The 26971-nt window shown below is 39.4% G+C and overlaps 2 protein-coding genes across 2 annotated transcripts; both read left to right on the top strand.

Moving 5' to 3' along the window:
- Positions 1 to 222: 222 nt before the first annotated feature.
- Positions 223 to 2673, top strand: LOC117631372 (GDSL esterase/lipase At1g71250-like). Its single transcript, XM_034364489.1, has 3 exons — positions 223 to 617; positions 1399 to 2046; positions 2166 to 2673. The coding sequence occupies exons 1-3, from the start codon at positions 359 to 361 to the stop codon at positions 2417 to 2419; spliced, it is 1161 nt and encodes a 386-aa protein (XP_034220380.1). The 5' UTR covers positions 223 to 358; the 3' UTR covers positions 2420 to 2673.
- A 170-nt stretch (positions 2674 to 2843) lies between these two features.
- On the top strand, positions 2844 to 4414 carry LOC117631371 (geranylgeranyl diphosphate reductase, chloroplastic-like). The gene has a single exon (XM_034364488.1). It carries the CDS (start codon positions 2946 to 2948, stop codon positions 4290 to 4292), a length of 1347 nt encoding a protein of 448 aa, XP_034220379.1. The 5' UTR covers positions 2844 to 2945; the 3' UTR covers positions 4293 to 4414.
- The last annotated feature ends 22557 nt before the right edge of the window (positions 4415 to 26971 follow it).

The raw sequence follows: 26971 nt of genomic DNA on the forward strand, positions 1-26971 counted from the left end.
TATGGTTAGGATTGATCTTATTTAATTTTGTTTTGGGAGGCCAGTAAAGGGATACAAACAATGAAAGAAAAAGAAAAGGGAATAAGTCAGAGAAAGAAAAACTCCCTAAATTTGCCAAACAAAAAAGAAAAAAGGAAATATAGTGTTTCTATAAAAACATTGGGAGCTTACTACCAAGTGACACCCAAACTTCCCCAGACATGATTTTTATGCCTATTGCCTAACCCACACTAAGCATGTCCTTTATTTGCACAAACACACTTTTAAAACCCATTTCCTCGACACAACTCAAGCGCATTTCGATTCAATTCAAGAAAGCAAAAGCAGATGAACACAAACTCAAGAAAGCAAATGCAAGATGACAATGTCCCAAGAAAAACCCAATTTCAAAGCAAGCAAGTTGTTGCTTCTTGTTCATCTTCTAGCCCTTTTGGTCATAGCTCATGGGAAATTGCCGCCAGAGGTTTCAAATGACCTAAATGCCCCTGCTTTCTACATCTTGGGAGATTCCTCTGTTGATTGTGGAGACAACACACTGTTTTACCCTCTCATTCACAGCTCTCTGTCCTTGTATTCATGCAACGGTTCTGATTCCACTCTGATTCCCCATCTTCTTGGTAACTTTTAATCCCTCGTTTTTTCATTGTTTTTATGAGTATGCTCTGTTTCTGCCAACGGATTTAGCCCAGCATAACAGTGGTCTAAGTTCGAATTCAAATCCCCATGACTCCATGGTAGTGTGTGTAAAAACCCACCTTCTCTTATAGTTTAAACTATCGCTTGTATTAAAAAATTGATTATGTCTGTTTCTTGGACTTAATTTCCTCTAAATTATGACATTTTCTGTGTTAGGCCTTAGCTTTTTTGTTTCTTGGACTTGAATTATTTGAGAATCGGCCTGTGTATGATTGAAGTTGGCGTTCTTGGTTCTCCTGTTTTTTTTTTTTTTTTTGGTGGGAATTTGACTAGTAGAAGCTAAACCATCAAAGAAAATTCAACTTCCAACCCTCAAATTTGCTTCAACTTTCTTCTGATGAAGGAAAAGGCATAGATGCTTGTAAGCATGGGCTGGCCCAAAAAGTATATCAATATGTAGAGCCTGGCTGCTAATTGAATAATAAACACAATTTATCAGTGTCGACTACAGTAAATTACGGCTAACCAAAGTAATTATGTGAATATATATTAGTGTGCCAATACATTCATATATCATGGGAATTTGATTTAAAACATGCTTATTGACCTATATGTTCATGCATCATGGGAATTTGAAAAAAGAAAAAGAAAAAAGCTAACAAGGCATCTGTTTATTCTGCACTGCAGTAACTAGAATCAATTGTGTGGATTTTAATTTAATGAAAAAAGGGTTTGCACTTACATATTTGTTTGTACCAACAGCTGAGAAGATGGGCATGCCAAATATCCTACCTTTCTACAGTCAAAATGGATCCATTGATGGAATACTAAAAGGCCTCAACTTTGGTTCAGCACAAGCAACAATCATGAACCCGAGCAGCCAGAGCTACCAGTCTGTAAACCAGCAACTGCGCCAAGTTTTCGACTCAATGCAGCTCTTACAACTGCAGCTGAGCCAGGAAACAGCTCTCCATTTCATCCGATCTTCCATCTTCTACCTCTCCTTTGGCAAAGACGACTACATCGACCTCTACCAGCGCAATGCATCAGGCGCTGCAAAACCCAACTACAGTGACCAAGAATTCTCCCAGGTTTTAGCAAATCAGATGATACATGTTATAAGGAACCTCTATGACATGAATGTGAGGAGGATGATCTGCATGGGGATATTGCCTTTGGGATGCACACCGCGTATGTTGCTGGACCGGTACAATTCGAATTCCAAAGGCGGTGAGGAAGATGATGATGGAAGGGGTTGTGTGGAGGAGATCAATGCGCAGGTTTCGGAGTACAACAAAATGCTGCATGAGCAGATTGCTATGCTCCGCACAGAGCTTCCGGATGCCCAGATTGTGTTCTGTGATGTGTACCAAGGAATTAGAAAGATCATAAACAACCCAGAACACTACGGTACAAATCACAACAAACAACTCTTTCAAATTTCCATACATTACTGATTTCATTTCATTTTCAAGGAAGGAATTTAATTGCTTCGAATTATAAGATTCTAAGAAACTTACTGGTTGCAGGATTTGAGGATGTAAAGAGTGCCTGCTGTGGGTTGGGAATGTATGGGGCAGCAATTGGATGCCTTTCAAAAGATACGGCATGCGAACAAGATACAAGCCATGTGTGGTGGGATTTGTACAACCCAACAAAGGCAGTCAACTCCTTGCTGGCTGACTCTGCCTGGTCCGGCTATCCCCTTTCTCGCATTTGCCGCCCTACCACCATCCAGGAATTGCTTTCCACTGCTTCACCCTCACATCCAATTCCCACCTGACTCTGCAACTCTAATTTTCTAATAATTTCCACTGTTTTCTGGTTCAAGTAGAAATTAGGACTTCATGAATGTAAATTTCAACTATTTTCCTGAAGCTCAGCGATTCCAGATTCCTCTGTCTAAACTCCTAAGTGGAAATTGGAATGCTGTATTAAAATGGATAAACTGCCGTTTTACCCGTGAACTATCACGCTAATCGAACTTAATTCCCTGAATTATTATTTTTCAGTGAATTTAGCACTTGAACTCTCTTATAATTTCTCCTATTTTCTGGTTCAAGTAGATACTTGGGGCTTGATGAATGTAAATTTCAACTATTTTTCTGAAGCTCACAGATTCAAGATTCCTCTGTCCAAGCTCCACGGTGGGTTGCAATATAAAAATAGTAAAAAGTTTGGAACTTTTGAAACCCCCAACGTCCACATTGTCTGATTAATTTAATAATATTCAAAAGCAAAAGCATATCACAAAGTCACTATCACAATAATTAAACTCACTCACTTGCTGCCGAACAAAACCCTCAACAATGGCCGCAGCAACTCAAGCGCTTTTGAGCCTCTTCGCAGCTTCCCTCCCGACCAAGCACCGCCCTCTCACGATCAGAGCTTCAAAGCCCGCCACCACCAACCGGCCCATAGCCGGCCGGAAGCTCCGTGCGGCCGTGATCGGCGCGGGCCCTGCAGGATCCTCCGCGGCCGAGGCCTTGGCTGCAGGCGGCGTAGAGACCTTTCTGTTCGAGCGTAGCGGCCCCTCCGCCGCCAAGCCATGCGGTGGCGCCATCCCTCTCTGCATGCTCGACGAGTTCGACATCCCGCGCCACCTCATCGACCGCCAAGTCACCCGCATGAGGATCTTCTCCCCCTCCAATCTCGCCGTCGATTTCGGCAAAACCTTGCTTCCCGACGAGTTCATCGCCATGCTCCGCCGCGAAGTACTGGATTCCTTCCTCCGGTCCCGCGCCCAATCGTGCGGCGCCGACCTCATCTCCGCCCTCGTCACCGATCTCGAGGTCCCGACGTCGAACGACGCGCCGTACGTCATCCGCTACATTTCGAACAACTCGCAGAAGGCTCTGGCCGTGGACGTCGTGATCGGCGCGGACGGCGCCAACAGCCGAGTCGCCAAGTCGATCAAGGCCGGCGGCTACGCATGCGCCATTGCGTTTCAGGAGAGGATTAAGCTCACGGACGACAAAATGGAGTACTATGAAGATCTCGCCGAGATGTACGTGGGAAACGACGTGTCGCCCGATTTTTACGGCTGGGTTTTCCCCAAGTGCGACCACGTGGCAGTGGGGACTGGTACGGTGTGCTCCAAGCAGGATATTAAGGTGTTCCAAAGGGCAATTAGGGCTCGGGCCAATTCTAAGATCAGCGGTGGGAAAGTGATCAAAGTGGAGGCCCACCCGATACCCGAGCATCCCCGACCAACACGTGTCAGAGGACGCGTTGCGCTTGTGGGGGATGCAGCTGGGTATGTGACGAAATGTTCAGGCGAGGGAATTTATTTTGCTGCGAAATCTGGGAGATTGTGCGGCCAAGCGATTGTAAAGGCATCCGAAGGAGGGCAGAGGATGATCAACGAAGGTGATTTGAGGAGGGAGTATTTGAAAGAGTGGGATGCCAAGTACATTACAACGTTTAGGTTTTTGGATTTGTTGCAAAAGGTGTTTTATGGTAGTGATGCGGCTAGAGAAGCATTGGTGGAGTTGTGTGGGGATGAGTATGTGCAACGCATGACATTTGAGAGTTACTTGTACAAGAAGTTGGCAGATGGTAATAGGTGGGAAGATGCTAAGATGGTTTGCAATACCATTGGAAGTTTGATGAGGTGTAACATTTTAGGGAAGAAAATGGAGAGTTTGAAGTTGTAAGATTAAATTTTCTTGCCTTTATTGGGATTTCATTTGCCTTCTAGTTGTTTGATTTGTTTCTAGCTAAACTAAAGCATTTGTCGATTTTAATTGTAGTTGTTGAAGGTAGCGGAATTTGTGCATTGGTTTTGTAATGTTGAAAGCAGAGGAAATATTTCAAAAACAAAAATTAAAAACTAAAAGCCAAGTGACCATATTTCAGCCTATTTTGCATCCTGTATCACATTAAAAAAAAAAAACCAAGTGACCAAATATTTTATAGGAAGCATCAAAACACCCTTATTGATTGGTTGATTATTAGTTAAATAGATCATGTTATTATTATTTTATAGATTTTTAGTCAAAAGTAAAAACTCATTTTTGAATGACATATTATACAAATACTTACATAGAGTTGATTTGAACAGAAAAATAAAAACTAGCCAGTTGCCCTTTTTTAATTGGTTTTTAGAGCATCTTTAGGAGAGTCTCTAAATTTTAGTCAAATTCTAGCTAAAATAGTTAGAAAGCCATTATAACAAACTACTAGTTTGGCATTGCTGTGTTGTGAAAATAATCGTTGTCATATTTGCTATGAGAGAAATCAGCAATGAGAGAAAGCAGTTTGGCGTTTGGTTAACTTTTGTTGTAAGTGATGTTTCTACAATAATCAATTTCTAAGTGTTCAGTAAGTTGTTTTTTTGAAAGTGTTGTGAGCTGTGTATAATGAGCAAAAAGGGCATTATGTTGAAATAGTTTTTCTGTTCAAGTGTTTGATTAAAGGAAAAGCACTTTCATTTTATCTTTATCTTTTTTTTTCCGTATTAAATATGTTTCCATCATACCCTAAAATTTATTTTAATTATAAAATAAATATATTGATCCATTAAAAATAAATATATTGACAATAATATGGTCATAACAAAAATTAAGTTAGTCATAAACAAACAATAATATACATTTCTAAGCAAATGAACTCATTAAACTTGCGGCTATATGATTTCTCAATGCCTCCATTTCTTGTGTTACAGGACCATCTTCTTGTTGTGCATCAACCTCTATCTCAATCTCTTCACCTTGAATACCATTTGTGTCATCTTAACTTTCATCAAAATGACAATCACGTTTGGCATATGTTCTTATATAGTTATGAAGTGACATGGTTGCAATAACTATTTTTACTTATTTTGCAAAAGGATAACTAGGCATGTCTCGTAAAATACTCCATATCTTTTTCCATACTCCAAAAGTGCGTTCAATAACACTTCTTAGGGAAGAGTTTGCATGATTAAATACCTCTTTATGACCCGTCGATTGAACACCCCTACGAAAATCAGGAAGATGATATCTTTCATCTTTATATGGTCCTAAGTAGCCTCTCATTTGTGGGTATCCCGCATCTACTAGATAATATTTTCCTAAAAAATAAATTTAATTGATTATGCACAATGTAAAAAACTTAAATATAAATTATAAGAATTTTTTTCTTTAGATAGAAATAGTACTATTCACCGTTTTGATTTTAATCCTGTGAAGGTAGGGTGAAGTTCCCTATTGACTTGAAAACCATTGATAGGTCAACAAGCCAACTCTCTTTTGTGTATGAGCGTGCCATTGCTAGAAATAAAAACCCTAGCAGACTTACTTAAAAATAAATAACTTGTGCCCCAAGTTACTGATTCTAAACAAGCGGCTGTGAATTTGGGTAAGGAATATCTCCCAAGTAAGTTCTTTTCTTGCCTCAGACTAGTGAGGACTTTCACAATTTTTCACAGTACAAAACTGGTAGTTCTAGCCAGAATATATGAAGAGAAAGTAAACTGTTTAGGCAGAACTGCCTATTACAAAACTCAGAAAGAGAAAAAAGCCAATTCTAGAAAAAGACAACAGAGCATTGGGCTTCAATTTCTGTATGGGTAGCTGCTTTTGATCCGGGCTGGATTGGATGTGTCTATGCTGGATTGAATAGTCAACACCTTCAACTGGTTTTAGCTGAAAATCGATACAAACGTTTGAGTTTGGTAGAGCTTCAAATTATTAGGAGCCATGGAAGGCTTGCTGAACGGGCAGAATTGAGGCCTCTCAAGTCTGATGATGATAGAAGTGGTTGGATTGATGGTCACTGAGTTGGAGCTGCGCTATGGTGCCTGTTCTGCTTGACCAAGGCTTTCTGTAAATTTGTTGAGGTTTTCATATTTCTAAAAACCTGGACTCTGCTTGACTTGGCTTGTGCTGAACCAAATTTGTAACGAAAGGAATCTCGCTTTGTAAAACGGTTTCTCTAAATTGAACTGAAACCAGAGTTTCGAATTCCAGCTGACTTGTTTCTTGTGGCTCAATGAGCTTTGGTCGCTCTAGTGTTTGAAGGCTTTTGATATCAATTGATCATTTTGAGTTTGTTAGTTATGACATTGAGAGTTTTTGTCTTAATTGATTTTTTTGGATGTCCTTCATCTGTTCACCCTCTCTCTTATTTTATAGGAAATGTTGGAGTGAGGTTTTTAATCTTTGAATAATGGGCGGCAAATCTTTTCAAAAGATCTATCTTTTGAAATGCCAAAAAAAGGGGGAAGTTATCTATTTTGGCAGAGAAAAGCCATCAATAGTCAGTTCCTATGGTGGTCTTTTCCCTGCTTTTCCTGAAAGAAAAACTAATCCCTTCTTTTTCTCTAACTGCCCTTTGTAAGAATGCAATATGCCATGATGGTCAGTTTGCTTTTCCTAATTAAGAACTCCATTGCTCCCTACTTATCTCTCAAAAAATGTAGTATGCTTATCTCTTGGAAATGACACCTGCTTTGGTGCAGAATTTTATATAGAAAGGGATTTTGATCTTCTTTTTTGGTGCGAAAAATGGAGAAGTCTTCCTGAAAGACCTATTTTCATTAACTTCCATCACCTCCCCTGTGTTAGTTGAAAGTTTTAACTTTTTCCAAGGTCAGAAAGTCAGGTGGGGATTTCTTGACAGAAACCATTTTAGAAAGTTATTGTTGACTTGGTTCCTCCTTGGTTAGAATGAGTTTTCTGACAAAATGGTTTAATGATGTTTATTTAGAATAGGGCTAAATTCACAATCTGCTAAAAGGCCCTGGGCTTATTTCAGCATTTTGGTTTTTGACTCTTGATCCCTGTAGAAGAAGCCCAAATGTTTTGTTCATGGGTCTCTTAACAAAAATGGGCTGGCGTGCAGAGTTTTGGCCCAAACACAAGGTAAACTTTGGTGGTTGTTTAAAAATGGCATGGGCCTCTTCAATTTGAGGCTGATAATTAATTTCTTCAAACATGGAGCCTGAAATTGTTTATCATTGTGGGCCAATAGTTTTAGGCTGGGCGTGTAGAATTTAGGCCCAAAGAAGTACCATTTGAAGGTTTAGGAAAATTCAAAGTTTGATCACACAAAGCCGATAGAAATATCCTTGTGTCATGGGCCGTGCCTTCCCATCAGGCACATGCAAATATAAATTGCATGTCAAAATTTTATGTAGCCATCACATTTTGGGTAGATATCCCCTTTCTACTAATAAATGATATTTGATTAGAAGGAGATACGAAAAAAAGACAAACATAATATTAATTATAACATAATAAAACATAGACAAATATTTAAGAGTAGTAGATGCAATACCTCTTTTTCTTTTTCTTTTTCTTTTTTTTTTTGAGAAGGAGAAATTTATTCATAAAACCACAAATGTACAAAGAGCGACATGATACAGTGGTCTCGTTATAACCTTCCTAGGACAACCTCATGGGACAAATCCCAGGGGAGGAAAGAGTACCACACATGTTATGAACTAACAGGAGAGTCCAATTCAGGTCACTTTGGACCATTACAATAAAAGAACAAGTCAAAAATAAAACCTAACACAAAGACCTCCGACGAGAACTGCAACTAGAGACCAACACAGTAGACTCACATGAGAGGATCGTAGAAACCCCAAATAGTAAACCCACAGGAGAGGACCGCAAAACATCCCAATTGTCAAAAGAAGCCTTCTATGAGCAAAATCATAGTCATTTGACACTCATATAAACTGTAAGTCATACCATAGCAAAAACCAGGAGAGAACACGGAGGACGAACACAGAAACAACAATAAAAAAACCTATGAGAAGCACTCCACTTCAACTTAGAACCTGACAAAGAAAACCTCCTATGACCAAGCATAGTTCTTTGGTCTGCGTAGAGTAAAGAAGAGCACCACATCCGAACAACTACCACCAGCGTCGCTGCTGCTACCACCGTTAAAACAGAGACAAAACATCAACCACCCGGTATCACAACTCTCCCAAGGAGAGACACAATCTAGCGTCAGTCGCCGCCATCGAGACAAAGACAACATCAGGCACCTGGAACACTGCAAAAATAACCAAACAAAACAAACAAGCAAACAGACCTAGATCCAAACAGGTCTAGAGTATCTAGGGAGGGGAAGGGGAGGAGAAGAGGAAAGAAAAATATGGAGAAAAAGAAAGGGAGATGAGGAGAGGAAAGGGAAGATGGGCGGAGGGGAGGAGGGGCAGTGGCCACCTCCCCCCCTTAGGTTCCTCGCAGTCAGCAAGGAGAAAGGGGATCAGAGTGCGACTATGCAATAGTTACCTTAAAATGAAGCATATGTCTAGAATCTGCAGGATTTTCATTGGAGTGTTGTTAAACGCATTTTCCAATGGTTTAATTACATCCAAAGACAAACGACATACAACATCAAGTAAGATACTAAAATGTCTGCTCACGGTCGCACCAGAATGTTGAAAGCGATCCTCTGTTTTCCATAATTTCCATAATTTTTTTTTATTAAACCCCACTTGTTTTTTAATTGTAATTTTTCATACAGTCTTCCTACCTCTTTACTAATATTTGTAACCAACCTTACCCATCCAACTTTATTAAAGTGAGTACCGGGACGATTGCCTAGATCCACCTCCTTGATACAAAGGTTAATGAAGATGGCTATAGTTTCAGCATTCCACAATGCTGACAATTTTCGGGATCTACTTGCAACATTTTCAGTTGTGGTGAAGTCAGTATTCTTCTTTGCCATCCTATTGCAATAAAGACATTATATATAAGCACAAAAGAAAATAATAGGTATACAAGTGAATTACAAAACAAACCAAACTAGCCACAGCCCAAATGCAGTACACATATGTTTCTCTAATCTGAACAGTGCATAGATGTTCATCTATCAACATATATATATATATATATATATTCTAACATCAGTTCATTGCAGTATTCAATAGTACAATATAAAGGAAGACAACTACCTATTCATCATATCATGTTGTAAAATATAGAAGATTCCTTTTTTCCTAATTGGCATTCAACAACTCCATAAGGAGGTAAGATTTGGCAAAGTAACAAACTGGCCACAGTGCAACTCCAGAAGACCTTTCTCCAAGGCCAAATTATAGGAAGGGTTTTCATTAGAGAGGATTACAGTTCAGATTCCGTAAACCTCAACAAACATCTAAAAAAGTGATCGGCAGGAAAATGGTGAACTAGTCAAATACATGCAAGAGGTCTCATAATAGAACTTGCCATAACCATATCTTCGCTAATGATTATGTTCTAAGAGGCTGGAGATTTTCCAGAAAATCAAGGTAATGTCCTGTACAAAATAGGCCAGTGCATGCAAGAAAACAAGGTAACTATGGATAAGAGGCATAGAGACAAGGAAAAGAAAAAACAAAAGGCAAGACAATAATGAAACATAAATTTACAACTAAGAAAGTAAACTAGAACTAAAGAAACAATCCGCACCTTTAAGATATGCTAGAGCAAGGATCTCAAAGAGTAATGATACAGTCACAGAGAACAAAATAAACACCTGCACATATAAGAAGTAAAAGTAAACTTTTTGAACCTGTCTGAAGCAATAGATCTGCATCACATCCATAAGTAATTAACAAACATAGGCATACAAACTAGTTCTCCCTGAAAGTGAGAGGAAAAGGTTCATCGTAATTTACTCCTGGGAAAAATCTTAACCCAACTATAAAAACTGAGGTAATCACATCAAAATAAAGTTGTGATGAAACCACTGACTATAACTCTTCTAGGTCCTAGGATAGAAGCATTTACACTTTTCTAGTACATGAAATATGTTATTTTGCCACAGTAATGGAAAACTTAACACACTCAATATTATGAACTCATAAATCACATCAGAAGTAAAGTACTCAAAAAAGGAATTATAAAAAAAAAATCAATCAGATTGCATCAATGAAATAAAAGAAACTAAACATACCTGTAAATGCAATCTCTGGAAGGTTAGGAGGTGGAAATGATGATGAAATTTTTGCAGCGGCAAAAAATGTCAAATTATTCTTAAATATCTGTAAAAGGTAGTTAATGTCAATACTAGTGTGATTTCGATAATACAACCCAAACACCCCGACTTAGATAATACACGCTTAATTATATGGTCAGGGAAAAAGAACACACACGTTCATGTGAAAAATCCTATTTTCATCATCTTCTCCCTAGGGTTCTTCTCCACAAGTTATTCTCTTCACTATTCTCCAGTTATCCATCCATGTGTCTCTCCAATATGCTTCTTCTCTATTCTCTTGTCTTTATCTTCTCTTTCTTTATATATTTCATCTTTTATTAAATTTTGTGTAAATTAGGTTATGAGTTTTCATTTTTGTGGAAATTAGGTTATGAATATAATTGCATCGTGGAATTATTTATTGGACAAACTACAGTTAACCCCCCAACCTATAGGGTCATTTACGAGTTCATACATGATTTTGGGGACATTTACGAGTACATACTCAACGTCGTGGAAAACCTACAATTTGCCCCCTCCGTTAGCGAGATCGTCAGAAAATCTGTTATCGGCCTATGTGGCATTTATGGGACCCATTTTTTAATTGACGTGGACTTACAGGTGGACTAATAAATAACAAAAAATTATTTTTAAAATATTTAAAAAATTTAAAAAATTCATTTTTTTAAAAAAAAATTCCTCTCTCTTCTCCTACCCAACCCTCCTACCCTCTCGACTCAACCCAACCTCTCAGCCACCCCTCTCCCATCGCCCACCCCCAAACCCAAATATTCACCTCCTTTCAGGTCAGATTCAGGCGAATTCTAATAAACCTCCTATTCTTTTACAAGATTTCGTAATATTCTGTACAAACACCAAAGTATTGCCAGAGAGAATTCCGCTCAGGGATTTATCCCGAAGCTGCCTCCCAAGTCGAGGTGGGATCTCTCCAGTGAGTCTGTTGCTGTTCAAATCCAACCAAACCAAGCTGCTGTAATTGGCCAGTTCTCCTAGTATCTGCCCACCCAAGCTATTGTTCCCAAGTTGCAAAACTGCCAGTCTTGTCCAAAGGCCAAATTCTTTCAAGATTTCGCCACTTAGTTTTTTTGCTTGTGAGTGATATCCATTCGAGATTACTGCATCTGAACAGTTCAAATAGGATCTCACCAGTTAGGCGGTTATTATTGAGAATAAGATTCCTGTAGTTTGCCAAGTCTGGTGGGATTTCTCGGTACCTTCTTCGGATCCAGACCCTCCATCCGGGTCGGTTATCCCTCGAATGACATGTCCAACCCCTTCTCCCTCGTCGACAAGATTGGGACCCATGACGCCCTTCTACAACTTAGCGAACTAGGCCGCACTCAGTCCCCATCGTCAAATATGTGGTCAACTTCCTTGACGACCGTTACTTCTCTGACGTGGATGGTCAAGACGCAGAGACTGAGCTTTGGTGGTAGGGGTAGATCAGACATATGAAGGTTTGGTGGTAGATGAGGATCACACAGAGAAGGGTTTGGTGGTACAGGTGGATCAGATGGAGGAGGGTTTGGTGGTAGAGGCTATGGTGGAAGAGAGAGAGAGAGAGAGAGAGAGAGAGAGTGAGAGAGAGTGAGATCGATTTTTTAAAATAATTTAAACAGTAAAATAATTTTTATTTATATTTGTCCACTTGTAAGTCCACATCAATTAAAAAATGGGTCCCATAAATGCCACATAAGCAGATAACAGAGGGGAAAAATTGTAGGTTTTCCGCGACGTTGAGTATTACTGTAGTTTGTCCTTATTTATTTGTCTATGTTTTGCATTGAATTGAAACTCGATGTTTTAGAGAGCAACCAAAAATCTTGGGTTTGGTTGATAGGGAGTGGATGAGTGGATGAGTTTGGTAAGCTTCAGTTTGGTGTATGGGTGGATTGTTCAATTTAATTTGGTGAATGCTAGAAATTAAATTTTATTTATCTAAATTAACTAAAACGTATTTAAGCAAATTCATGATGATGGATGGATATATGGGATTAATGAAAAGAAGCAGCATGTAAATTAAAAGCCTTTTTAACTTCCCACTAAATTATTCCCTAATTTCCCTATGAATTTAAAATTTCATTAAATTATCAAAGAATTTAAATAAAAAAAGAAAAAAACTATAAGGTCATTTTCAAGTTCATAACTATTTTTAGAAACATTTACGAGTATATACTCAAACTCTCGGAAAACTTACAAATGACCCCCTCCGTTAGCCAAACCATCAGTGAATCTGTTAAATGTTGATGTATTAAAGGTGGGACCCATTTTGTAATGACATGTACTTCCATGTGGACAAAAAATTAATTTCAAATATTTTAAAAATATATGAATATTCTATTAAAGGAATAAAAATAAAAATATAACAATAAAAAAAATCTTCAGCAGCCTCCCCAAAACCCAAACCCAAACCCAGCAGCCATGCCTCCCTTAACCTCAAACTATGGAGTTGCTCCTTGCCGACTCCGACGTTGACATCGCATACCACCAGGACAAGGGGTCTTGAACTTCCAAGCCCAAGGGTTTCCTCCATCCACAGCCATCGGAATTTCGCCAACGAAGAATCGGGAAAATCCCCAGCAACTGCCATCCTCTAAACGACGGTCTACGCATATGGCCTAGCCACACCGACGAAGAAGCTGGAAAATCTCCAGCCGTTGCCATCCTAAAAAATATCCAGAAGTTGCAATTCACTCAACGCCGGAAGTCGACGACGAAGCACCAGAGAAAATGGAGGTAGCAACCAGGCTCAATCGAGGGCTTTCCCGATGTTTTCTTGTGAAAATTCTAAACATAAAAAAGCTCTCGCCCTAACCAACACAATCAAAACCCTAACCTTCGTCTAGCTCAAATCCCTAGTCTCCAGTTGATCTGATTTTTTTGGTGGGGGATGGCAAGAAGAGGAGAGAGAAAGAGAGTTGGGTTTGGGGGTGGGCGACGGGAGAAGGATGTCTGAGAGGTGTGGGTTGAGTTGAGAGGGAGAGAGGGTTGGTTGGGTAGGAGAAGAAAGATGAGATTTTTTATTTTTTTTCTTCATTTTGTAATGATTTTAATATGATATAAAAATTATTTTTAACATGTACATAATTTTTTATTATTTATTTGTCCACCTGTAAGTCCACGTCATTAAAAAATGGAACTCACATTCACCATATCAGCATTTAACAGTCTTACTAACAATCTAACTAACGGTGTGGGCAATTTGTAGGTTTTCTGGGAGTTTGAGTATGTACTCGTAAATATCTCAAAAGGTGGGTATGAACTTTAAATGACCCTGTAGTTTGGAGGGTTTTATATAGTTTTTTCATATAAAAAATAGTATGATCCGATGTTATCCGGAACAGCACTAAATACAGTATAACTTAATGTTTGGGCCAAAAGCAAAAACCCTCCGACCGACTTCTCAAAAGCCCACGAAACAAAAGGGAAAGAAAAATGGGCTTCAAATATCAAAACAGGAGCAAGCTCAACCCACGTCTTTTTCAGAAAATGGCATAAAAGTAAAAAAGGCCAAGTCAAATGGCGATTATAAAACAGATTGGGCCCAGTCTACAAAAATCTACCATTTCTCTCGAAAGGCCCAGGAACAAACCGACAACTCTTTTCTAAAGAGGCCCACGTGACTAATCTGAAATAAACTTTGAAAAGTCAACAAGTTCAACTAAATTGATAAAGAGTTGATAAAAGCAAGCAACTAGGAAGAGACTTCTCTGAAACTCTGCCACCAGGAGATCAAAAAATCCCTTTTTATACATATATATCCAAAGATATTTTTTGCTCCTAAGAAAGGCACTATTTTCAAGAGATAAGCAGACTGTATCCAAAAGATGAGCTGGAAAACAGGGAGTTGTTCAAACTGGAAGATCAAACTAACCATCACAGCTTGAGCTCTCACGAGGGGCAGTTAAAATTGGAAAAAGGGATTGGGTTTTCTTTCAAGAAAAACAAGGAAGTGATAGCCATGAGAATTGACTACTGAGAGCTTATCTACTAGAAGTGATAAAACCTTTTTTTTTTCTTGCATTTAAAAAAATGAAAGATCTTTTATCTGCCGCCCATTTTTTAAATCAGAAAACTCTACTCCAAAACATTTCTCATAAATATAGGAGAGGTGAAAGCAAAAAAGACAAAAAAAACAAAAAACAAAAAAAAACAAACAAACAAATAACCAAAAATCAGCCAAAGGCAAAAACTCAAAATGATCACTTGATCATTGAGAACCTTCAAACAAACTGGAGCAATGAAAAGCTCTCTCTCTCTCTCTCTCTCTCTCTCTCTCTCTCTCTCTCTCTCTCTCTCTCTCTCTCTCTCTCTCCCCTAGAATTTCCAAGCTCAGACTTAGAGAAAAGTCATTCAAAACACGACTTCTCTCGTTACAAATTTGGTTCAGCAAAAGCCAAAACAAACAGAGTTTGAGTTTTCACAAATATGAAAACCTCAACAAATTTATGGAGAGCCCTGACCAAGCAGAACAGGTACAACAGTGCAGTTCCAGCTCCTTCAGCCAGAAGAGATCGCAATTCTGCCTACTCAATAAGCCTTCCAGGGCTCGAAATAGATTAAAGCTCTGCCAAACTCACACTTTGGAATCGATTTACAGCTGAAGCTTAGTAGTTAAAGCTGTTGACAGTTCAGTCCAGCACAGACTAACCCAGTCCAGCCCGGATCAGAAGCTTCAATCCAGGCAGAAATAAAGTTCCAGCCTTCTTTTTATCTTTCTAGAATTGATTTTTTCCTTCCAAATCTTATAAAGAGAAGTTCTGCCTAAAAAACAGTCCTCTTTAGTATAATTTATTTTGGCAAGAACTACCAATCTGGTGCTGTGATAAATTGCGAAGTCCTCACCAGTATGAGGCAAGAAAAGAACTTACTAGGGAGATATTCCTCACCCAAATTCACAATCACTTGTTTAGAAATCAGTAACTTGGGGCGCAAGTTATCCATTTTAAAGAAGTCTGTTAGGATTTTTATTACTAATAGTGGCACGCTCACACACCAAAGAAAGCTGACTTGTGGACCAGTCAATGGTTTCCAAGGCAGTGGGGAACTTTACCCTTCCATCACAGGAGTAAAAACAAAACGGGTGAACAATTTGGCATGCCCAGTGGGACTTCTCAGTATACATAATCTGACAGAATTCTTCTCAAGTTCATGAATATTGGAAGCACTAGCCAGAACCGAACCACCCCATGGAGATAAATCAGGTAGCTCTCAGGAAAGGTCTGGAGTCAGAAGAAAGTGACGCCAGGCAATCAGCCCACGGCAGTACTGGAAGCAGACGTTCCAAGACCGGCTCTAGGAGGATGAATTAAATATAGGAATCTGTATTCCAACAGGAGGTTACAACACAAAGGAGCCAGGATACTCTCAATAACATGACAGCCATGATGCAATGGCAGGTTAACAGGCAGTTCAGGAAGGACTGTGAGGCTGCCATGGCCAGAATTCCAAATCCGGATGTTGTAGTCCAGCAGCTAGACCTTTCTTATGGCCCTCTACCAGGATTAGCATGGCCATATCAGGAGAACCCTCTCAAAGCACAAATAGTTGGAATACCAAGGCATGGAGAGATCCAGGCTGGACAGAGGGGAGGAGCCCTTCCCGTCCAAGAACATGAGGCCCTAGTCCAACCAGAAGGCCATGCACCAGTTCAGATCCAGTAGAATCAGCCAGAACCTCAGCCTATTCCACAACATGTGGCCCCACATGATCAACCTTTGGCACTTCTGCCTGAGCCACCAGTTGTGTTGCCCTACAGACCCAGAAGGATGGATCCTAATCCATTCCCTCCACCTACAAGAGGCAGAAGAGGTAGAGGGGGAAACAACATTTTTGCTAACAATGACAGGAACAGGCCAGGGGCAAACTGGAGAAATCATCCAGAGCTAGAAGAAGAGGAAGAACACAGGGAGGAAGCTTTGCCCAGGCCATACAGAATGAAGCCCAGGATTGATCACGTCCAGCTAGAACAAGGACGAAATCAGCACCCTGTCAATGTTTTGAATGACATGGGAGCTTTACAAAGAATGATCAGAGAGATGATGGAGCCTAAAGCCAAAAGAAGAGAGAGGCGCACCTATAGGAAGCCATATCTGGCTTATATCGATCAAATACCTCTATCACCAGGCTTCAAGGTGCCAAACTTCACCTTGTTCAACGGAGAGGATCACCATGCTTCATCAGTTGAGCGATTCTTTGTCCAGTGTATAGCCTTAGAAAATAACCCTCTGTTAAAACTAAGGCTTTTTGGGAATTCTCTCTCGGGACAGGCTTTCACCGGGTGCACTAGTCTGCCAGCTAATTCTATTCAAACTTGGGAGCATATGGAAAGTGTTTTCCATAACTATTATTATAGAATCCAGCCAGAAGTCACCATCAGCGATCTTGCTGCCCTCAAACAGAGTAAAGATGAACCTGCCCAAGACTTCATAAGTAGGTTCGGAAAGCTCAAAATGAAGTGCTGGATCCCTATGGAAGAAAGGCACTTCATCCAAATGGCTCAGGCTGCCCTTAAAATCCCTATGAGAAAAAGATTTGTTGGAATGCTGTTTGGAGACCTGACAGAACTGGCAGATAAAGCATCTAAATATGAGGAGCTGCTTAGGAAAGAACAACAAAAGAGGAACTCTTCCAAAGGCACGTATTACAAGTCACCTTATTCTTCAATACATATGATTAAAGTAGAATCAGAAGAAGATGCAGAAGGCTCAGAGGAAAGAGAAATTGCAGTACCAGAGATGGCAAAATTAAAACATCTCATCAGCTGCAGGGTTCTTACAAAGCCACCGAAGGACCAAAAGCCGCCACCATTTATAGGAGGATTGTTCCAAACAAACCAACACAGAACAAGGTTTATTCATTTGATCTAACCAAGGTGGATGCTTTATTTGATGAGATGTTGCTATAGAAAGCAATAGAGACACCCCATAGGATGCCCAAGCCGGAAGAGCTCAAGGGCAGGCAGTATTGCAGGTGGCACAATTCTTGGAATCATTTTACCAATAGGTGTGTTGTTTTCAGGGATGTCATACAGGAAGGAATAATAGCAGGAAGGCTGAAAATGGTGGCGAAACCTCCATCAGTTACAACAGATCCCTTTCCTCAGCCACAAGTCAACATGGTCACGTATCACTCCAAATAAGTAATGCCAAAGGGGCACTTAAAAGGTGGTTCCTCCAGCAATGTTCTCTATTTTAGCTAACCTCGAATATTTTATTATTTCTTAAAATCCACTTTTCAAACGAGTAGTTTTTTCTTTTCCAAAATGACATATTGTCTATCTATAAATAAGAACATATCTTCACTCATTTTCCTCCATTCCTTCATTTTCTCAATATTATCTATGGCGCGTCATTCTGTAGCAAGTCATTTTCTACATAATATAGTCTTTGACAATGATGTCCTTGATGACCAATATGAAGATGGTTTGCTTGCACATATAAAAATAGAGAATCTATCCAATGAGGGATGAACATCAAGGCTTCGTGGTTTTGTTGAATGTTGTGTTTGTCGTTCCACACAACATAGCTTGAGGTGGTCGAAATATTTATCAAGATTATTTCGTTGATCCACCTATATCTCATAACCATTTATTTAAGAGGAGGTTCCAATAACTCGCAACATTGTTGTTCGACTTAAAAGTGAGGTGGAAAATTATGATCCTTACTTTATTCGATGAAGGAATGCTGTTGAACTTCGTAGTTTGTCATCCCTTAAAAAGATCGCAGCCACACTAAGGATGTTTGCTTATGGAAATGCTGTCGATAACGTGGATAAATATGTAAGGATTGGTGAAAGCATTGCTTTAGAGAGTCTGAAAAGATTTATCAAGAAAATTGTTGCAACCTTTGGTGATGAGTACTTGAGATCACCAAACAGCAATGGCATCGCAAGATTGCTTGCAATTAGGGAACACCATGACTTTCCTGGGATGTTGGGAGCATTGACTGCATGCATTGGAGATGGAAAAATTTTCCATATGCGTGGCAAGGTATGTATCCTGGTCACTTCCATGAACCAACAATTATTTTAGTAGCCATGGGCTTCATTTAATCTTTAGATATGGCATGCCTTTTTTGGGTTACCAGAATCCCATAATGATATCAACGTCTTAGACCGATTTTCCATTTTCAATGAACTAGCTGAAGGCCACGCTCCTCCAATCAACTAATTCAATTAATGGTAACGATTATATCATGGAAATCTCCCTGATGGTATATATCCAATGTGGACAAAATTACAATCTCTGGTCCATTGAGAAATAAGAAGAAATATTTTGCTGATGCTCAAGAGTCAGTTAGAAAAGATGTCGAACGTGCATTTGGGGAGCTTCAATCACATTTTGGTATTATGCGAGGATCAGCTCGTTTATGGGGACCAAAACACAATGAAAATTATTATGTCTGCATGCATAATATAGTTATTGAGGAGGAGCAACATGATGAGGGATGTTGTCGTCAAATCCATAACTTTGATAGAATTTGGGAAATTCCATATAAAGAACCTACACGTGAGTGTTCTCTAGGACTAATGGAATTCATTCAAAACCATATGAAAGGAACAAAGTTTAACATGCAATAAAAAAAGGTTCAAATGCAACGTTTCAGAATTTGAAAGTCTGTTGCATTTGTATTTTAAATTCTAATACAAGTATTGCCTTATCAAGAAGGAGTCCTATCTTATCTATGTAAATAGCTCTTGCAATTTGTTTATAAATACAACTCTCCATCACACTGATGGATCATTAAGCCAAACCTACTTTCTTGAGTAAACATAAACCTTACATGGTATCAAGAGCCACCTGTCCTACGACATAGCTTTAGTTTTTTTTTTTTTCTCCCAAAATTTTCCTTCCCATGGCTAACGCTAATGAAGCCTCTACTACCCCAACCACCACTCCACCTACCCCTTCTTCCATGAACACCCTCACTCCTGCCATGGTTGCTGCTATCTTCATTAAGTTGGATCAAACTAACTATTCTCTTTGGCTAGCACAATTTCTACCCATTCTAAGAAGCCGAGACCTTATGGCTTTGTGGATGGTTCTCATGAATGTCCTCCAAAGCATCTCTCTGGTAGCACAACAGTCAATCTCGCCTACACAACATGGATTTAGCAGGACCAACTTATCTTAAGTTGGCTCAACAATCCTTATCCCAATCAGTGCTCTCCATAGTTTCGCGTAATCAGACTTCTTGCTCCACTTGGCTGGCTCTCAAACGTCGATATGCCTCGACATCACAAGCTGATGTGCACCATGAAATGAGACTTGTCTGTCTTGGATTATGTTGACAAGATGAATATGATTGCTGACAACCTTGTGCTTGCTGGACAACAGGTTCCTGATGATGAACTTGTGCAGATTATCATGAATAATCTTGGCCCAATGTATGAAATGGTGGTGAGTGCTGCTCAGGTCCGTGATACCCCCATTACATATCCCACACTTGAGTCTCTTCTGCGGACTACTGAAAGGAGAATGAATAATCACGTTTCTTCTCTCGCTTAGTATGCGCCTGCCGTAGCTGCCTTTGCTGCTAACCGAGGACATGGTGGGGGCCGTTCTAGGGGAACTGGACATGATGGTGTTCCATCCAATCGTGGGACTATTCCAAATTCACAAGGTGGTACTGCTCGTGGATCCTTTACCAACTAGCGAAGCTATCAGCAAGTTGGTGAAGCATCGTCCTCTATGAGAACACAGTTAGTGTGTCAAATCTGTGGCAAGCCGGGTCATCTGGCTTTGGACTGTTATCAAAGGATGAACCTGGCGTATGAAGTTAGAATTCTAGCAAAATGTCTTACTGCCATGGCCACCTCTCCTACTACCATGACTAGACAGAACAATGGCACATGGCTTCTTGACACAGGTGCAAATGCTCATGTTACTCCTGAACTTCAGAATCTTGTCAACCCCAAGGAATATACTGGTAATGACAATGTTGGATGTGTAGGTAATGATTCCGGACTATCCATTTCTCATTTTGGGTCAAGCACTATTAACACTGATTCTTGTTCCTTTCACCTAAATGATGTCTTACATTGTCCCTCTGCCTTAACCAATTTAATTTCTATCCATCGTTGCCCTTCCGACAACAATTGCGACATCCTAATTTTTCCTGATTCTTTTTCTTGTTAAGGACCTCAAGACACAGAAGACGCTTTTCCAAGGGAGATGTGAGAATTGATTGTATCCATTTCATTCTGGTGGATGATTTTCCAATCAATATTTTCAAGCTTTTGTACGAACTCATGTTACAATTCAAAAATGGCACTCTCTTCTTGGCCATCCAGCTAGTCCAATAATGAAGAATCTGGTTTCTAATAAAAAAGTGTCGATTATCGGCTCTTTTGACGTAGGATTTTGTTCTTCCTATCCTTTAGAAGAATCTGGTTTCTAATAAAAAAGTGTCGATTATCGGCTCTTTTGACGTAGGATTTTGTTCTTCCTATCCTTTAGGTAAAAGCAAAACATTACCTTTTTCAAAATCAGATTCTGTTTCTTCTTCTCCATTGGAGCTTGTACACTCCGATGTTTGGTGTTCATCTATTGTTTCCGTTAATAAAAAATGAAGAATCTGGTTTCTAATAAAAAAGTGTCGATTATCGGCTCTTTTGACGTAGGATTTTGTTCTTCCTATCCTTTAGGTAAAAGCAAAACATTACCTTTTTCAAAATCAGATTCTGTTTCTTCTTCTCCATTGGAGCTTGTACACTCCGGTGTCTAGTGTTCACCTATTGTTTCCGTTAATGGTTATCGATATTATTTGCTCTATGTTGATGATTTTTCCTGCTACACATGGATATTCCCTATGAAACACAAATTCGAGGTTTTTGATTTGTTTGTTAAATTTAAGAAACAAGTTGAGAATATGTTAAATGTTTCGATAAAAAACTTTTCAATGTGATGAAGGAGGTGAATATACTAAACTTGAGTTTAAATTTTTTTTGGCAAATCAAGGTATCCATTAACGCTTTTCATGCCCTAAACATCCTGAACAAAATGGATTAGCATAACGAAAACATCGCCATCTTGTTGAAAATGCCATTGTCATGCTTTCTCATGCTCATATCCCTTCCTCTTATTGGTTTGAAGCGCGTTAAATAGCTACCTATCTCATAAACAAGTAACCTACAAAAGTCCTTCACAATCTGTCACCATTTGAAAAATTGTTTCACAAACCTCCTACTTATCATATGCTTAGGATTTTTGGGTGTAGATGTTTTCCCTAGCTTACTCCGTATACAAAACATAAATTACAAAAAAAATCAAAAGCTTGTGTTTTTCTAGGATATTCTTTAAACCATCAAGGATATAAATGTTTGGATTTATCCACGAGACGGATTTACTTGTCTCGCCATGTCCTATTCGATGAGGACTCTTTTCCCTTTTAGGATCTCACGTCTTCTGAGGGGGGGCGTCTCCACCACAGGTATACAATCTCATCCTAATGTCTTATTTACCTTTCCTGAGTTCACTAATTCAATTGGTTCTTTGCCTAGTAATAGTCTTCCAGCCCAATCTCTTATTTCTCCTAATAGTGACCTTGTTGTCATGCCTCACGATCCATCTCATCCACATAATATGCCTATCTTGCCTTCAACAGAACAAGAATCAGTGCAACACAATGATCATGCACCGGATGAACCTGATGTATCCTCCCCCGAAGTTTCAAGGCTATTTAATGTTCCCACGCATCCTATGGTGACTAGGTCATAGTTGGGAGTTCAAAAACCCAATCCTAAATATGCGTTGAATTTTATTGTTGGTACTAAATTATTGGAACCCACTTGTTTTAGCCAGGCTGTGAAGGAAGAGGAGTGGAGACAAGCAATGACACATGAATTCAATGCCTTATAGCGGAATGGCACATGGCAACTAGTTCCTTAAGGTACAATATGAACCTGCTGCCAAATAAATTTGTTTTTAAAATTAAGAGGTGAGCAGATGGGTCCATAGAACGCTATAAAGCAAGACTTGTCGCCAATGGTTTTCATCCTAAGCAAGGTGTCGACTATAGTGAGACATTTAGTCCAGTGGTCAAGCATAACACTATCTGCTTGGTTCTCAGTCTTGCAATCACTAATAAATGGCCAGTCAAACAACTTGATGTGCAAAATGCATTTTTGCATGGTTATTTAAGTGAGGAGGTTTACATGAAACAACCAACTGGGTCTCACTTCAAATTGTTGGTGTCCAAGCTTCCAGTTGTGTCTCGTGCTGTTAGCTTGCGGGGGATGTTAGTTAGAGGCTATCCTCAGATTTGAATTCAAACTCATGATATTGTTTGTACGTTTCACAGTTTGAAAGTATGTTGTATTTGTATTTTAAGTTCTGATACAAGGATTGCCCTATCAAGAAGGAGTCCTATCTTATCTATGTAACTAGCTCTTGTAATTTGTTTATAAATATAACTCTCCATCGCACTGATGGATCATTCAGCCAAACCTGCTTTCTTGAGTAAACATAAACCTTACAGCAAGGAGATGGCGAGCCAAATGTAGCGAGTCAAAATTGTGTTTTTCAAAATAGCGAGTGAGGTCCTGATGAAATCGCACGTTTCCTTCTTTTTCGCCAAAATAGCTAGGGATGAGGTGATATCAGCTGTGTTGGAGATGCTCTTAGGCCCTGTTTGGTACACCTCCTTGGATTGGCCTGGATTAGACTAACTTAAATAACACCCTAAGCCCATGTTTGGTGCAGCCCATCTTTAAGTTAAATGAGACTATATAATCCTAGCCTACAAAAAACACTCCACTCGTTGGCACAAAATAGAGAACTCTCAAGATGTGCCGCTAAATAACGAAGACGCTATTGAGTCTGCCATTATCCAACGTTGCTCTGCTCTGCTTTTCTCTTCGACGTTGCTCTGGCTCTCCTCTTCCACGTTGCTTTGTTTTCATATTCTGTTGTGCTCTACTCTCACTCACTCAAGGTTAGTTGTTCAACTCTCTTCTTCTCTTTCCACTCTTCTTCTCTGTTTGTCTCTCTCCTTGGTGATATTTGATGGGTTCAATTTGCTATTTCTTAGTTTGATTTTTAAGTTTTGATTATGTGGTTGTTTGTAGTTAGCTTAATTTGATGAGAATTAACATTTGTATTGGTTAATTGTCATTGGATTATAATTGGGTTTTTTTTCTAGGGTTTTCAATTTTGAATTATTTTTATTATGGGGTTTTTGTTTGGAATGAGAAGAATAAAAGGGTAGAGGTCATGTGGCCAATTGCATGTTGTGTTTGCAAATAGACATTTGGTTTTTGCAAACTATGATTGCAATTGCATGTTGTGTTTGCAATTACTTAGTCACAGTTTGGCAATTTGCATTAGGGAAGTTGAGCTCTCACATTTTGGAAATGTTCTAGGCAATTTGTGGTTTTTGTTTCATGGATTATAATTGGATACTTTTCTATGGTTAATTTTCATTGGATTATAATTGGGTATTTTTGAATTGTTTTGATTATGAGGTTTTTGTTTGGAATAAGAAGAAATGAATAAATTGATGGGTGGAATTGGAGCTTTGAACAAATTTAATGAAAGTCATTGTCGTTTGCAACAGAATGACTAGATATTAGCAAGTGAGAAGAAAAAAATAGGGAATCAAATTTCTTCCATGCACCATCAATTTGATTAAAGTTAAGCAATTCACAAAAATTGAATATCTTTACAAGGACCTACTTTGTCTTATTTATTGGCTTAAAGCCACATGGGTTAGAAATTGGTTGTTACAGAGTCAAATTCTGGCAGAGTCTTATGAAATCAAATAAATAATTATGACATCGGCCTTTTGCAGAAAAGTCTTGGACCAAATGAAAGAAACACAGCTAAATTATCTTATATAAACTATGAAAATAGGGAGACTTGGTTTTCTTAAAGAAATTTCTAATGGGAATCAGTAGAGTTTATGTGCCTAATTTGCTTGTTGTTCTCATTTCCTAATAGTTTTCAATTGCTCATGGATGTTCTATAATTTCTCTATGGGTGGCTAGGCATAACTGTTTGTTACATGCTGGTTTTTCTTTTTCATGGTGATTGGCACTTTTCAAGTGGAAAGTGTAATTGTTTTAGTTGAAAAAGAAGAAAAAAAAAGAAACATGTACTATAAGCAATGCCAAAACTTTGTTGGTTTGTATATATATGATCTAAACATATACTTTGTTGGTTTGTAAAAATATACATGCTTAATTTTTGTTGGTTTCTATGATTTATTAGATATGGATCAAAGAAAGCTTTTGTTGATATTACTGATGGAGATGTGGCATTTAGAGACAATGTGTGGCTGCACAATTCTTGTGCTTATGATGTTCAAAATGAGGAGAAATCAAAGGCTTATAGAAAGATGTGACCTTAATAATTGTTCCTTTGTTAGACGTGAGACATGGTTGCATTATCTAAATAGTATATTGGAGAATGATGTAGTGTGTGTGAGCGAATTAAGAATGGATTTAAGGATGTTTGTTATATTATGTGAGTTGCTTCACGCTAATGGAAGGGTTAAAAATGATGGTTTGGTGACTTTGGAGGAACAAGTGTGTATATTCTTACATGTACTTGCACATCATGTTAAGAATCGTACTATTAGAAGTAGATTTATTCGATCGGGTAAGACCATTAGTAGGTACTTCAACTCGGTGTTGCAAAGAATTTTAAGATTGCAAGGTTAGCCTATTGAGAGTGCCGGAACCTGTGGGTGAGAGTTGCACAGAGTATAGATGGAAATGTGTTAAGGTATGTTTATTATGTATTGGAAATTTGGAGAAATTCTAGTAAGTTGCTTTGTCTTCTTTTGAAATATTTAGAACTTAATTAAATGTAACTTTTCTTTTACTAGAATTGCTTGGGAGCTCTAGATGGAACTTACTTTAAAATTCATGTGCTTGAAACTAATAAACCAAGATATCGAACTAGGAAGGGTGAAATTGCAACAAAGGTGTTGGTTGTTTGCTCACGCGACATGCAATTTATATTTGTATTGCCGGGTTGGGAGGGATCTGCATCTAACTCTCGAGTCCTTCGTGATGCCATAACTAGGCCAAATGGGTTAAAAGTTCCCACCGGTAAGGCCATTAGTAAGTATTCACTTTATGTGCAATTTTGAATTAAATTTATATACCAACACTAATAGGAATTGTCAATTTTTGGTTATTAGGTTATTATTACTTGGTAGATGGTGGTTACACAAATGGTGATGGATTTTTTGCACATATAGAGGAACAATGTAAGAACCCAAAACAAAATATCAAAAAGAAAGAAAATATCTTAAAAAGGTAAGGAAAATATCTTTTAGCGAAATGACCAAATTGCCCTCGCATATTTTAATAGGGGAAAATTTGACTTTTTAATCGGGAAAGAGTTTGGGAATTTCACCTATGCCATTGCGTAGAGCGCGGCGAACGGAGTTCGTAGACACGGAGTAGACCCGAATCGGAGTCGTAACGAAGAAGTTATGGTCAAAAAAATCGCGAGGGGCAAAATGGTAATTTGGTCAAAAAGTCAGATTTTTATAGCTCTCTCTCTCCTCTCCCCCGTCAGCCTTTCTCTCTCATCCCGTTTTGGCTGGGCAGCGACCTCTCGCCCTTCAAACCGTTCCCCCGGCCACCACACTTGGGGCCGATCTCCGGGACCGGTCCCAAATGAACCACGACACGACGGCGAACAACCCCCGACCCAGCGCCGCCGCAGATGTGGCCGGAGTCGGCCGGAAATAGCCATGGAAGCCGACGGTGCAGTTCGAACTTCCAGTTCAGATTTCTCCTCCGTTTCTCCACCAAATCGATCGAGTAAGGTATGGTTTCTCAGCTATTTTTCGTGCTCTAGCTGATGGGTATATGGGCTTTGATCGATTTTAGCGTTAAGGGGTTCGATTTACGACTTGAAGTTTGGCCGAAACTTCGGCCGCTTGAAACTACCATTTCCGGTCACTTGTCCAAGAACAAAAGTGACTCCAAATGGGGTGTTTTACCTAGAGTAGGAGTTTGGAGTCTTGGTTCCGAAATTTTTCGGCCACCCGGTATCGCTTTGGACACCCAAAGCTGCCCGCGCGTGCTGGAGCGCGTGGGCGAGGGTACTGATATAATTCTGTGCAGATTTGTGACCCTCGTGTCGTCACGAGCGTGTGGGATTTCGCGGATCTCGATTCGGAGTCCGTTTGAGCCCCGAACGGATTTTCCATATCGCGCGATCCGTGAGTACTGTGTCGTTAAATAGTCGGATCGAGCTGAATTTTGGATATGTCGGTCTACGTGATTTCAGGATCACGTAGGATTCGACGGATTTCGAATCGGAGTCCCGGATACTCCGAAATCGCGAACCCTGGGGCTAGGGTTTGAGTTTTAAGTGATAACGCGATTTTGGCCAATCCGACCGTCCGATTCGGACCAAATTCGCAGAACATGGTTCCCGTTGTGTGAG

The sequence above is a fragment of the Prunus dulcis genome, chromosome 6 (genome assembly GCF_902201215.1).
Source record: "Prunus dulcis chromosome 6, ALMONDv2, whole genome shotgun sequence".
Taxonomy (NCBI): domain Eukaryota; kingdom Viridiplantae; phylum Streptophyta; class Magnoliopsida; order Rosales; family Rosaceae; genus Prunus; species Prunus dulcis.